Source organism: Metopolophium dirhodum, chromosome 2 (genome assembly GCF_019925205.1).
Source record: "Metopolophium dirhodum isolate CAU chromosome 2, ASM1992520v1, whole genome shotgun sequence".
In the NCBI taxonomy this organism is placed as follows: Eukaryota; Metazoa; Arthropoda; class Insecta; order Hemiptera; family Aphididae; genus Metopolophium; species Metopolophium dirhodum.
Genome location: NC_083561.1, coordinates 2,335,580 through 2,350,330, shown reverse-complemented (window position 1 = coordinate 2,350,330; position 14,751 = coordinate 2,335,580). Strand labels below are relative to the sequence as shown.

Genomic DNA, 14,751 nt, shown 5'->3' with positions numbered 1-14,751 from the left:
TACCATGAATTAAAACCGTTACTATATGTATACTACGCAGGATTGTAAAACCTAAGTTTCGCTGCTAATACATATTGTTTGAAGAATGAAATCACTTTAAATAAATCGAAGTCTAAACCCTCCTTATTCCTTGATAAAAATGTACACACGTAAAATAATTGTATTTATTCCGAGTAAGTCTGAATTATTTGTGTAAATCATATATAATATATATATATTTATATTTTCATAAGAGCTTTGATTTCTACTCAACTCTATTCATAAAAATATGTGCAATATCGAATAGTGATGTGCACAAATAGATTTAGAATATGTGCGTGTCATAATATGAATTTTAATAATATAAAGATTAAAAAAATTAAGTTGAATATTATAATCATATGATATATTACTATCGTTTTAATCAAGTTATAGCTTATGTTTTATCCAAGAAAATACTTTTGTTTGGAAACTTTTTGAAAATTAATTTATTGTTAATAAAAAAATTATGGATATATAATTAATACAAATTTCTTAGAAGTTGTAACAAATAATTATAGTTATGATAAAAGCTATTATTATTATTATTATTTTTTTTTGTTATTAATTTTATTATAATTGTCCAGTTGAAGTATTTTTGATCGATTATTAAAATAACATTTTTTTTTTCTACAAAGATAAGTTTAAAAGATAATGAAAAACATTTGCTTTCAGAAATTTGAAATATTATCTCAAACTTTGAAAACATTGAAGTATTTTAATTATTATTTTTGAAGTATTATCGTAGGTATATTATTTTTTTTATATATTTTTAATTATTATAAAAAAATTTTTAGATTCTGAGCGGAGCGATGAATGTATTGATTTTACAATGATGTTTTCTTTTAATTTTAATTTTAATTTTTGTGTCTGTGTACACGAGAAGTAGTTGAAATAATGCTTTGATATTCAACTTCAGTATCTTATTCGATGGGAAAGTTTTGAAACTATTGTTGGTGCATTCGGGAGGTAAAATTTAAAATTCAAAATTCCCAATAATTTTCAAAAGCGCCGTAAAAAACAATATAAAAATTAAGGAAAAACGGGAATTTTTACGCAAAATCGGTTTTTGACAAAATCGATTTTGGGTTTTGGTGTAACTTTAAAAAAAATAAAGGCATATACGTGACATTTTCACTGGCTGTTTATAATTCCATTTTCTATACATGATAAAATTTTTAATATTTTTGATTTGTTTTGAACAATTTATGAACATTTTCAGTTTCCAATTTTATTAGTCTTTTTTTCTATGGATGTCAATAAAACTTTATTTGTTGGGTAAAAAGGCGTAAAAATTTAATACAAGGCTCCTGATATATTGTTACAATAGAAGTTGAAAAATATTAAAAATACATAGGCACAATTTTTTTTTTATAAGCATTTAAAGTTCAAATTTTGATAAAATGTATCACATTTAAAATTTAATAATTATTTTGTAGTTAAAAATTCATAAAATGTCCAACTTTATAGCTAAGGATTGAAAATTTAAAACTAGGTTCCACGTAAATACGTTATATATAAATTATTTTATTCACCTTAAGATCATCAAATATACTTAGTAATATCATAGGCTGACTGACCGTTCACTCAGAATCGTTTTTCTTATACAATGATATTATATCATTGAATTCAAATTTAACAACATTTATTACAGTGACCCACTTGTAACCTATTGTACAACAGAGCGACATCCACTTATCCACTTTTTTTAAATTAAAAATCTTTGATATTTGAGACCATCGATGAAAAATCGTCTCGAGATTGGAAATTTGTTCACATATGTATCTACGTAAAATGAAACAGAATTACATTTCGCACCAAATACAGTCGCTACAAGTTTTGAAAACTTTGGAAGGTCTGAGTGCCCTAAATTAAGTCATACTACACCTATTGTTATCTCGCGGGAACTTAATTAAGTGTTGGTTGCGCATGCGTATCTTTCTTTTGATGTCGTTTCTAGGAATCAAAATCCGTATCAGTACACACACACCCAATCGTCTCGAATTCCAGAACCAACGCACGTCTCTGCGTTTTGATCAGGTGAAAAGTTTCATGTGGTCCACACCCACATTATAGAAGTAGGTACAATATTATATACCACACGCGACACACGTACACAACTGGCAACAATTTCCTCGTACCCATAGCTAGTTAATTCATTCTAATAAATACACAGACCGGTAGTGATGGTCGTTACAGCACCGCAGTTACTACCCACCCGAATTCCGAATAATAGTCGGCCGCCTAGGTCGACAAATGTTTGAACTCGAGCTTAAACTCAAATATTATGTTACAAATTATATTATAAATGTGTGTGACTATAAATAACTATTTATTTAATTCGGAACCGACGTTAATAACATGAAAAATATTAAGTCATAAAATGTATATATATATATATAACGTCATATTATTACCATCGTTGTCGTCGTTATAGCGTGTGGAGGTGGTGATGGTACACACAGTTTAAATGATTATTTTAATTATTTTGAAACTTGTGTGAAAGTGATTTAAAATTTGTATAATACACGTAATTGTATAAAATATACTATAACACGTAGGTGGTAGTCATTGGATTAAAAACTTTACTTAGATAACTACCTACCGTAATTTTACTCAATAATAATCAAATTAGTTTACGGCGCAATAATATTTTAAGATTTTGCAAATAAATCTATATATGTGTATATTATCTGGTCTAAATATATACGTTACATGATTTGTAGGGAATTATTGCCGTAATAATAAACATATTATTATAAAAAAAAAGTGAGCTACAGACGTTGGACGGTGGGCGGGTGAGCGTATTTACACTTTACAGAACACTGAACATTTTAAGACCCTAAGGTTTAAAATCAAATTTAGTTCCCATTAACTTCAAGCTCTACGGAAGCATAATAATAATATTCCTATCGACCATAATAATATAATATAATAGCAACATTTTTTAGGAAAACGGGTTTGTGAAACCAAGTTTGGTTAATTCCGAAGGGTACCAGAAATATCGTTATGTCGTCCATTTATTATGCCGCCGGTTGAATAACCCTACAAAAACCACTAATTGCAAGTCATACTTGTCCCGTTTTAATAAATTTACTGCGTGTTTAATACGTTTTTAACACATAGATCGTCCGCAATACAGAATAGATAAATGAGTGTTATGTTCGTTTGTACACGGGGCACATACGAATGAAATAAATTAATAGCGACGGGGAGGGGGAGTAATTTGAATCCATAAATTATTAGCAACAGGGAGTAAATGGGTCGACATGGGTAAAAAAAAAATATATATATATACAAATACATTACAGACAAGAGACGCGTAGTATAAATTTGTATTTTTTTTATTATTATTGTAATAATTGTCATAATAAAAATTCGCAATCTATTAAAACAACGAAACAACCGAACGAACGAAGAAAGCCAACCGCGTTAAAAAAACAAAATAGAACGATTGTAGTCATATCGTTCAGAACAACTCACCGACGGGACTCTCCTGGTTCCAATACGAATCGTCCAGCGTATAGTCAGCTTCTGAAACAACATAAACCACGAATGAGTCACGATAACAATATTACACGGTATACCTATAATTGTGGTACATGTTACAATATATAACGACTATCGCAATAGTGAATGGTGGAAATGTCGAAAAATAAAAAACAGTAATAACGCCGTTGAACCAAAAGGTGTTATCGAATTCTTTCGCTCGTCCATTTTTGGTAACACACTCTCGCGCGTTCCTGATGGTGTAAAAGAAAAGAAATGGTGTCCTAACGTTTCGCATCGTGCACGAATATTATTCCGTATTCAAAGAGCAAAAACGAGGATTTATATTTGCACAGGTACACGGAAATAGTTTATGAATAATTTATGAATACCTGTTTCCCGGGCATTCTTAAAATATTAGTGTAACGGGGGAAAAAAACCATAAAACCCGGAGGAAATCTACAACAAGCATAATATATAAAATATAGAGCTATGATCGGGGAGTGCGAGACGCAAGACGCGCGTGGTTCGGTTAAATTAAATATTCTTCTAAAACGATAAAATATTCATAATGTTGTACCACCTACGCTAAATAAATAAATTGAAAATTGCGATATGTTTTTTAAAATTATGTGGCAGTCTGCGCGAGTTGTGCGCATATAATATAATATGTGTCTGCGTCATAAGAACATTATAATATTATTATTACCTATGTAACCATTAAATTTCGATAAAATAATCGAGAACTCTAGTCAAATTGCAGTACTTATTAATCAGAGATATAATACCTCTCTACCTGTACTAAATTGTTTGCTCGATAAATTCTATTTGGTCGGTTTATTATATCTGTTCCGAACAACAATGGTAATGCGTCACATAAATACATAATTCATAACAATGTATAATATAATAATGGAGTGGCGGTGAAATAAATTATAAATTTCGTTGACGTTTTATTTCGTACTACAAATTAAAATGCAGAAACTCGTCGGTATAATAATAGGTACTTTCTCTTCTTAAACAACAATTATATTATACTTTAAAATATACAAACAGTTGTGAGAAATGGAATTAAAATGAAATCGTAAAGTTATGCAACCAATGACCAACTTCATAATATAATGTGTAGGCTAACAAATTAATACCAATATTATTTAACGCATATGGTTATTTGACAAAAATCTATGAAATTATGTACCTAAATAATTAATAATAGTTATATCGATCCACAATATCAATAATTCGACTTAATAAAATATATATTAACTTGGATAATTAGTAAGTAATTATAGGTACAAAATCAGTAAAGTTTGGAAAACCATAAGTCGGGTTATAAGTTATATAATGAATTATTTACCTATTTATTTAGTTCCATCTGTTTAACACAATGCACTAAATAAATATTTTTTCCCTAAATAGTGTATGCACGAATAACGAAAATGAGATATTGCATACAAAACGTATTTAGGAAGACACATTGAATAATTATATAATTTATAATTCAAATTTTGAGTTCTAAATGTGAACGATTTTAAATATTTGAATAAATATATTATAGTTATAGTCACAATATGTTTTAGGTTACCAGGTATCTGTTTTTGTCTTTTAGTTTTTATAGAAATTGGTCGGTTCGTATTAGTAGACTGATGAAGCAATAAATATGACAATAAATTACTCCAAACCACGGTAATCATCTTATTACATTATACCAATCAGATGAACCGTGATCGAAACAATGAATAGATATTGTGAATTGTGATTATAGAACAAGCAGTGAGTAGCAACTAACAGTTTTGGTTAGTTGTCTGAAGACAGTTGTGGACTGGCCAGGCCCCGTTCCGATGGCCAATTTTCTTATTATATCAGCTCAGAAAATACAAAATCTCTTTTGAGATCGCGCGTTCTTGCGATTATACCTACTCTAGTTTATTTGATGAATTATGAAATTGAACTTCAAAATGAATCAAAACTGAAAATTGTGTAATGAAATGTTGATTATTGTTTAGGTCCTAAAGTAATTAAGCAAGTGATTGATATTAACAAGCGAGTTAAAATGAGTAATATTTATTGATACAAACTAATGATAAGAAAAAAGGTTAAAATATTATTACATCAAACCATAATACTTCCATTTCATATTATGCAATAAAAATTAAAAATGCCGATGAAGAAATAACCTTGTTGTATACATATCGCTAGTGTATGTTACCCGAATAACGAGTTTGAGTATCAGTTTCGTTCTTTCACTATTCTTTCCCGCCCGTCTTAAAGATTAAGGTGCTGATAATTTGTACGATTTTCTTGGTCAGTAAAATATATGCTGCCTATGAGAATGAAGCTTAGTCAGTCAGTCCTACAGTAGAAATACCGTATAAATCCAAGAGTGATCCACCAACTAATCTAACTGTCAGGACTAAGGGGTGCACTTCAAACTTCTGTAATTATAAGTAAACGCTGTAAGTATACGGGAAGATCGCCTCTACCAAAGACGAAAGCAGTCCAGACAAGTACCACTTATTTGTGGGGGTGCTCACACATCAAAATTCAAGGTATGTCCAAAGGATTTTACGAATTTGTTTTCAAGCGCCGAAAAATAATTATCCAAACAATAATAATCCTAATATAAAAAACACTCTGTGTTCATTCTTAACTTTTCCTCCCCGGATCAATCTGTGATCAGTTGCTACCGATTTCAACTATGTCTGAGTACCCGATAATTCTAAAAATGAATCATCATTACCGACATTTCTTTCCGTTTTTACTTCGTTGATTAACCCTATTTTTCCCTTTCTCACCACTGTATCACATAAACAATGTATCCCCATAGTCCATAATTATACCTCTATCCCGATACTTTTAATCATCAACATAAGCTATAATGACATCAATAAATATTTATTATCGTACTTTTACACCTTATCTTTAATAAGCCTCGATGTAATAACATTATATTATACTAAACTCAACTGAAATTAACAACATATGTTGTATGATTATAAATGTATAGTTTAGTGTCTCAACTTGGTGAGACTTCCACCCCGGGTTAATTTTGTCAAATCAAATCTTTGTATCTATTAACTAATTTACTTTTTGTATTGTAAACGTACATTTAAAAAAATACTATTTTCTAATTAATTAATACCATGGTTAACACCACCCTCGCATTTTAAGTGTAAGGGAAGGCTTAGTAGATCGTTATACACGGTCAAGATTGCGTTGTTTGTTTTAGAACAAAGTACCAGAAATCCAATTCAAATAATATATATTACACAGTATAATATACGTTTCTCTTTGTTTGAATGCTGACGTCTTAAATGGAAAAAAGAAATAATAATAAACTCGGCGACGACGAATAAAATAAAATACACTACCACCACCACTACACACACGCAGGTAGGTATATCCTGCATCGAAACAATCAGTTATCTTCCTGTCTATTTGTTGCGCCTTTATTGGATTTCGACGTTGGCCCACAGAAATAGGCCTTATAGTACTGTATCGTCGTCGTATATGGGGATCGAGATGTACGCGTTGAAGGGGTTTCGTCGTGGTATACGGACGAGGCTTACGCGGTCTAAAAGATTTAGACCTATATATATATATATATATATAGATGACAGCGGCGGTGGCGGCAGGTCAAAAGGTTTAGAAGAGGACTGAATGCAGTGGCAGAACATTATATTATACTGACCCACCCCTCCCTCCCATCAATTTCGCAGAGTGCACGTGTGAGTGTGTGTCTCTGTGTATGCGTGTGCGTGTGCGGAGAAGGATAGACAGTTCCAAATTGGTCTTGCCAGAAGGATGTTGTGGCAACCAAGACAAATCGCGCTCTCTTTCAGCGGTATATAGCTTCGCGTGAAGTCCACCCCCTCTTTCAAACATACATATACGCAAGCACATACAGCTATATTTTAACACACACACACGCACACGCACGCACACACACACATAAGCGTAGGTACACCCCCGTACGAAATGAATCGCAGATACCATTTGCTGGTCAGGTGGAGAGGTTAGGAGGATGAGGGTGAGGAGAAACGAGATGTATACGCGCGTAGATAAGACCAAAAAAGCCATAACCCCTGACCCTCTTTCGCCAAGTTGCTTTTTGATCTGGACGTTTTTATTCCTTCGAGCTTCCAGACGAGCTTAACCGTATTCCTTACATATGAAAAATAGGTAAAGCAGAGTAAACTATTTCCATTTTCTTAAACTCATGGCTGTATTATATATTTATATATATATATATATATTACTATATGTTCTGCTCCGTATTCACGTGAAAGTCATCATTGTTTATTCAAAGGCTTTCGCCCGATATCGTTGCGCTGACTGGCCGACAAATGTAATTTAACTACAAACATTCTATTTCTTATCATGTGTTTTATCATAGAGGTTTTCCTAGAATTGTTACGTGTTATTCTCACGAAATGTCCCTGCATGCGATTTTCACCATTTTTTACGATATATTCTAAGACCAACGATACTATTTCGAAGGACGTGGCAGTATTCTATCGTTTTCTAATATCCTTCCAACTATGAAATTGAATTACCTTTATATTTCCCCTCCATTACCAAGAGAAACGTCCATTAGAGCATGCATTTTGTATAAGGACAGGTAACATGTGGATTCCTGTACAAGACTTATAAAATAAAATATATTTATATATTTTTTGATTTTTTGATTTTTATACTAATATTGCTGTAATATTGTGATACATAATAAAACATTATTATTTACAACAATAATATAATATAACATTATAATATTGAAAATAAAAAAAAATTAAATGACAATAGACTTTGTCAAATGAAAAACAACAAAATATACTGATATAGCACATGCTCCCAAATCTTATATCGCTTATATATGGTATAATTGACAATATAACATAGACAATACTGGTAATTTATAACTTAAACCTAATCACCGATCACAGGTGTTAATAATTTATTTTAATCATATATCATTAAAATATCAAATCCAACGTTCGAAGAAAACAAAATATATTAGAATATGAATTAATGCATCATTATAGTCAATCAAACACAAGTATAACACTAGACCAAAAAAGATAATCGCCTCGATTTAATATAATTATTAAAGATGTAGGGGCCAAAGTGTTTTTCGTACAAAAGGTTTGCTCGCAGGAAAAATTCTCGCGCCTCGTGAACCATAGTGATATTTCGATAATTTTTTTAACATTTTCGAATGATGAAGACTTATAATACAGATTGGATTGGATTCCGATTTTATTCTATTTAAGAAGGTCTATATATTATCATGCATTTTTTTGTAGTTTAGAGTACATATTTTTGCGTTCCTTAAAGTTGATTCAAACATTTGATATCAATGCGACATAGAAAAGGTTTTCCTCTTTCAAAGGAAATAAAAAATGATCAAAACATGACAATTTTATGAGGTGTATTGTGTATGGGCACCGACCCACGTATTAATAAATCGTATGAGATTATGCTCATTAATACATATTCGGCTCAGACAGCGTTAAGAAGAAACACATATAGCATAATTATTATACGTAGTGAGTACATATTTTACAAATAACAAAATAATATGAACCAAATCGAAGTGGTAACTTTAAATTTGACGTAATACACAAACACAGAATATGTACAATATGTCAATGTACGGTCATTAAATGTGATATAAATATAATGAGGATACCATAGCTTGATATATTGTATTATTATTATTATCATGTCCAATGTAATGTATTCAATTAAAATTTAAACGAGTGTAAACTATTATATACTTACCTGTGAAGTCAACAATGAACTTAAAAGTATGGGTTTATAATCAAGTATTATACAATTAAAATAGTAAAACGTATTAACAACCATTAATAGTTATTAAAATAAGACACCTTATGGCTATACATAATTTTATATGAAAACATCGTTTGAATTTTCGTTTAATCTTTGATACATTATCATTTACTTAGTGTAGGTAATTATTTTTTAATATAATAAAGACATAATATGTTTGTACAAAATATTTAAATAACAATATTAAAACACGGAATTAGGTACCTATATTATAATATTATTCTATTATAAAATATAAATATTACCTAATCATGTTAAATGTTATAAACGTACATAATATTAATTTGGAACACCACTTCAGTGCGATGTACGTACTTAATAATATAATATTATAAATAATGTATTACTATTATTACTAGGAATGCATACAAGTGGATAGTTATAATATTCATGCATATTTTATTAAATAATGTAACAAATTTAAGTTGCAAAATATCGATTATTATTACCGTGTAGAGTGTATAAAATATTGAAGGTTTGGTTACCATAAAACTTTTAATGGAAGCCACGTTTTCATTGACGGGATCGGTGTAGCTCCATAAATTTGCATGATGTTCGTACTGGGGTTCGGTTTTACAATTCAAACGCTTTGCCGATAAAATTGTACGGTAAAGCGTAGGAATTCTAAAACCAAACACCACAGGGCCCTTGCTGCTGCAGCGGAACACCGGACAGAAAAAAAATATTTCTTTTGGCTTTGATTTACATTCCATATTTTGAACCCTCGTATACGAATGACCTAAAAATCCTTCTGTTGCTGCTTTATCGTTTTCGGTTTCGGCGTAGACGTCAAACTCTGTGTACGGTCGACAATAGTTGCAGTGGGGGTGAGGGTACGGCTGAACTTTAACCATTCAAGAATTATTACCAACATCGACCGGAACATATTACCTGTCCAGTCTGCTGCAACCACTCCATGTAACTTCTTCTCTCTATCATAATATTCGACCCCTAGTAGATTATTAATAATATCCTATCGCAGACGGCGGCGCCAAGGCGACCCTTCGGCGGTGGAAATATTGTTCGCGATCAAAAACCACAAGTCCATAATCGATCTTTCCTCAAAATATTAAAAACAAACACGGGCACGTAATATTATACTCGAATCGACTACCACAGTTTACATTCAGTGTCCAGCGGTTTATGTCGACGGACTACGATTATATTATTATGCATTCATTATTATTATTATTTATTAGTAGCTTTACAAAAATAACTGAAAAGTTGAATAATTGAAATAAAAAAAAAATAAAAAAAAACCATTCATATAAAAACAAACATGATATTATTTACAGAGGTATTTAGACTTGACAATTTAATATACTGCCTGGGTATCTATCTAGAATTATTACGGAACATATTGTATGTATAATAGTATGTTTTTAAAAACCCTATAGTAGGTATAGGTATATATTATTTAATCCCAGTCCCATGAATATTTTATACAATTACCTACACAAAGAATAAACAATATATAAACTCGGAGGTTTATCAATTTTTTCTATAATGATTAAATGCACAACATTGTCTTACTGTGGCTTGCACTTGGAAGAACGATGAAAGACTATTACCCGCCTAACATAATCCCGGTCTTTGTATCCTGTCTGTTTTTTAATAATACAAAATATTATGCTTATTGTCATTAAATGCAAACGAAACATTTTAATATGAGGTACCTAGGTAAGTATGTATGATGAAATAATAAAAGATAACATATTTATAAATACCATGCCTACGGCTAGTGATGTAAGTAGAAAATTTCCAAGAAAAAATCGTATTATTAGTTTTTATTTGCATTAATTTCGTTGTGATAAAATAGCAATACTTCTATTATAATAATACTATATTATTACTACCTACCACGCAAATATTAAACATTATCTATCATTTTATCTCCATACCTATTCTTTAATATATTTAAAAACAAAATACTTAAATTATTAACATTTGTACAGTATATTTTTAACGTTATAAAAATATATACTTCCAAAATGCAATGAATATGTCTAATTTTTACTCTCCTTACGTAAAAAAGTAAGCTCCAATAAAAAAATAATTTTTAAATTTCAAATTTCAGAAATTTTACATTATTACATACGTCTTACAGCCTATGGATTACTTTTATGTTATCATTTTAATATTTCTTTAAAATTTAAAAACTATACAGAAATATCTAAATTATTATATTTCATGCTTGACTGGGGAAAGACAAACATTAATTTCAATAGTTACGCACCATCATATTATTCTCATTTAAAAATTCCTGATGATTCCAATGACTTTTGATTATAGTGTTCCCCTAGGGATGAATATTTTATAGGTTATATATTTCTAGTAGGTACCTATATATTAAATTGCATATAATTTAATCCCGAAATTATATCAAAGTTGTAACTTCAGTCTTATGGTAAAAGTCTTTTTTTGTTTATTAAGATTTAAATGGTCATTATTATTTCAGCTTTATATTATTGAAATAAAACTATTCTTTAAAAGTAAAGCATTATTTTAAAAAAGAACAAACTATGAACAAATAAATTAAAGGTAGTATGGTCATAATATTTTTTATGACGTGTCGATTATTAATTTTGTTTTTTCTAGTTTATATATATATTTGTTTTGCATTATCACGTCTTAAAAATATGTCACTATGTTTGTTCAGATTTGTTAATTTTGTCTAGTGTTCGAAAAATGTATTATCAAAATAAAATATTTCTTATGACGATGTAAAAAGTCATCACAATATTTTATTGTATATTCAACAAGACGAAAGAAGTTGTTTATTTTATATTATACTTCATTTAGATTCACAAAAATTATAGCTATGTAAATTGTTAAAACTTTCGACAGACTCTGAAACACATCCATAAAATACAATGAAAGTATCCAAATGGTTACATTTGTTATTACTAAAAATCAATACTTGTACGATTTTCGTTTTACGTTTCTTGTGCTTCAATGTTTATAAATATAAATGTTTCTCGAAAGAACCAAATCGTTAGCCATAATATAAAATATTTATCTGGATATTATTGTAATACATTTATTATTATAATATATTAAAATAAAATAAAATAAAAAGCAAAGACGGCATAAATGTAAATACGTACAATAATATTATAATCTTGGAAACTTTTAAATAACTTTTCTTATAATTTTTCAAAGACATTATGTTTAAGTGGCAACAATTACATTATTTGACTTCTAAAAATTATTTTTGATTTCATTCGAGAAAAGATATTTTTTTCTCGTAATTAATTAAATTACACTTCGCAGCGAACAATGACGTCTTATTCGATTATATTATCAACTGCAGCTAAAGTACAAATATACCATAGAGACCAAAATAAAAATTATTGCAAGGAGAGCCGTTTGCAAGGTTTGACATGCGACTATTTATTTTTAAGCTTTTTATAAATGCACGTATAGAATAAGCGTAATATCTAAACGTTTATTCGCCCTGTCTCGGAACTATCAGAGAATCATAATACGCTTAGCCGGTAGGTATCGATGCTGCTGCAGTTTAAAAGCTTTCGATGATATACGCCAACTATAGGCGCTTCTACCGAAAAAAAAATTGCATGCGGAACAATAGATTTTTATTCGATTGAAATATAATATTGTCTATTGGCGCAAACGTCAACCGTCTGTTAAATGTAAGTACATATATATATATATACGTTCCGAGATAGTAAGTACCCGCGTATAATGCACGGATTGTAAATCGTTCGTGAAAAAAAAAAAAAAACAATAAAAACGAATTCAAACACTTTTCAAACAATATTCGTGTGTGTAGGTAGGTAGGTAGGTAGGTAGGAACACGCGTACTTACACTGTAACCCGCACCGTGTATATAATATTATAGGTACCCGCGCGGTCTATATTTTATAACCATTAACCGACATCATAATATAATGGTACGTTAAACGTTACCGGTAGGTATTATTAATACGCGACAGCGACAAGCACTTACCGCTGGATCGAGTGTTTCGGCTAAAATGAGACATGTTGAACGCAGTGAAATACGAATAAATTGCGCACGTCAATTATATTATATAGGTATATGTATATAATAGTTACCTACCATCCGACTGCGAAATGTAAAAAAATGTAAAAAAAAAAAGCGACCAGATGATATATATACTTTGGACCCGTTTAAATATGCACGTGACTGTGCATGCTACTGGCCGTTGAAATCGATAAAAGTGTACAACTTAGTCAGCTACTACTCCTATACAATTTATATAATATGTTGTACGCGTATCATGGTGTACATATAGTAAACGTCATATTAGACGAGTTATAAGATTAAATGCCATCAGGATAAAAAAAAAAATACAATAATAACCGACAGATATGATATATAGTTGCGTAGTTATTGATTAGTAAAATCATCCAAAAATGGTTTGATCCTATCTATAGGCATACGTGCGATATCAACAATAATTAATAACAACACTTTTATGATGGAACTACGCCTGTATGTAGGTGTCCACGCGACGACGAAAAATAAACAGTAGAGAAACGCGAACCACACTAAATATTAATAAAAATATGTTCGTCTTGTGCTTTAGCTGTTTCTGTTGAATTATTTTTTGTCGACATCTACGAGAGCACGTGTCGTATAATATCACGGTATAAATATTCACTAAAATATTATCAACGTACTGTAATGATACTAATAACACAACAAGCAAATATTATATCATATATTTAGAAAATCGTATACAATTTCAGACACAATCCTACTGCGGCCAATGTGATGAACCTACCACAATTGTTATAAAACTTATAGCCCTCCATTATAATAGCCCACTATTTGCCGCCACAAACCACGTCATCCTCAATTATCCAGCAACAACAATCGAAACAGCACTCGGGGAACATGAAACAGACTCAATTCCCACACCTTTTTCACGACCATCGGTATCGATACCGAAATTATTTAAAAACTAGATAAAATGCCATGTAAACAACAACAAAATGTATGTCCACCTATGTAAAATCAATATTTTAATACCATTCACAAGGTTAATCATATAATTATTACTAGCTAATGTCAACTGAAAAACTGTAGGCTAATAATCCAGTATAGTTGTTGAAGCATTTACCCTTGCTTAGTGATGCCTAATAAAAAAAAAAGAACTGCGCGTTTTCTATTAACTATCGATTTACAAAAAAGTCTTCGAAATCCTCGATATTCCCAACCCATATTCTATTGAGGTCGGACGATTATATTTGAATGCAATTATTCAGACAACAAAACGTTCTACATAATATTTATAATTTTAGAAATTGATAGAATTTATCATAAAACGCGTTTTTCACCAAAGTCGAGATACTCTTATTATTGAAACAAAAACAAAAAAAACCAGCTATAAATTGCAGTGTCACGTG

General features: G+C 30.3%; 1 protein-coding gene across 1 annotated transcript in view; it reads right to left on the bottom strand.

The window, feature by feature from the left end:
* LOC132939787 (disintegrin and metalloproteinase domain-containing protein unc-71) overlaps positions 1 to 14,751 on the bottom strand; it is a 273,188-nt gene that overhangs the window by 111,307 nt on the left and 147,130 nt on the right. The window contains 1 exon segment of the mRNA XM_061007159.1: positions 3,502 to 3,552. Within this exon segment, the coding sequence (XP_060863142.1) occupies positions 3,502 to 3,552 (51 nt within the window).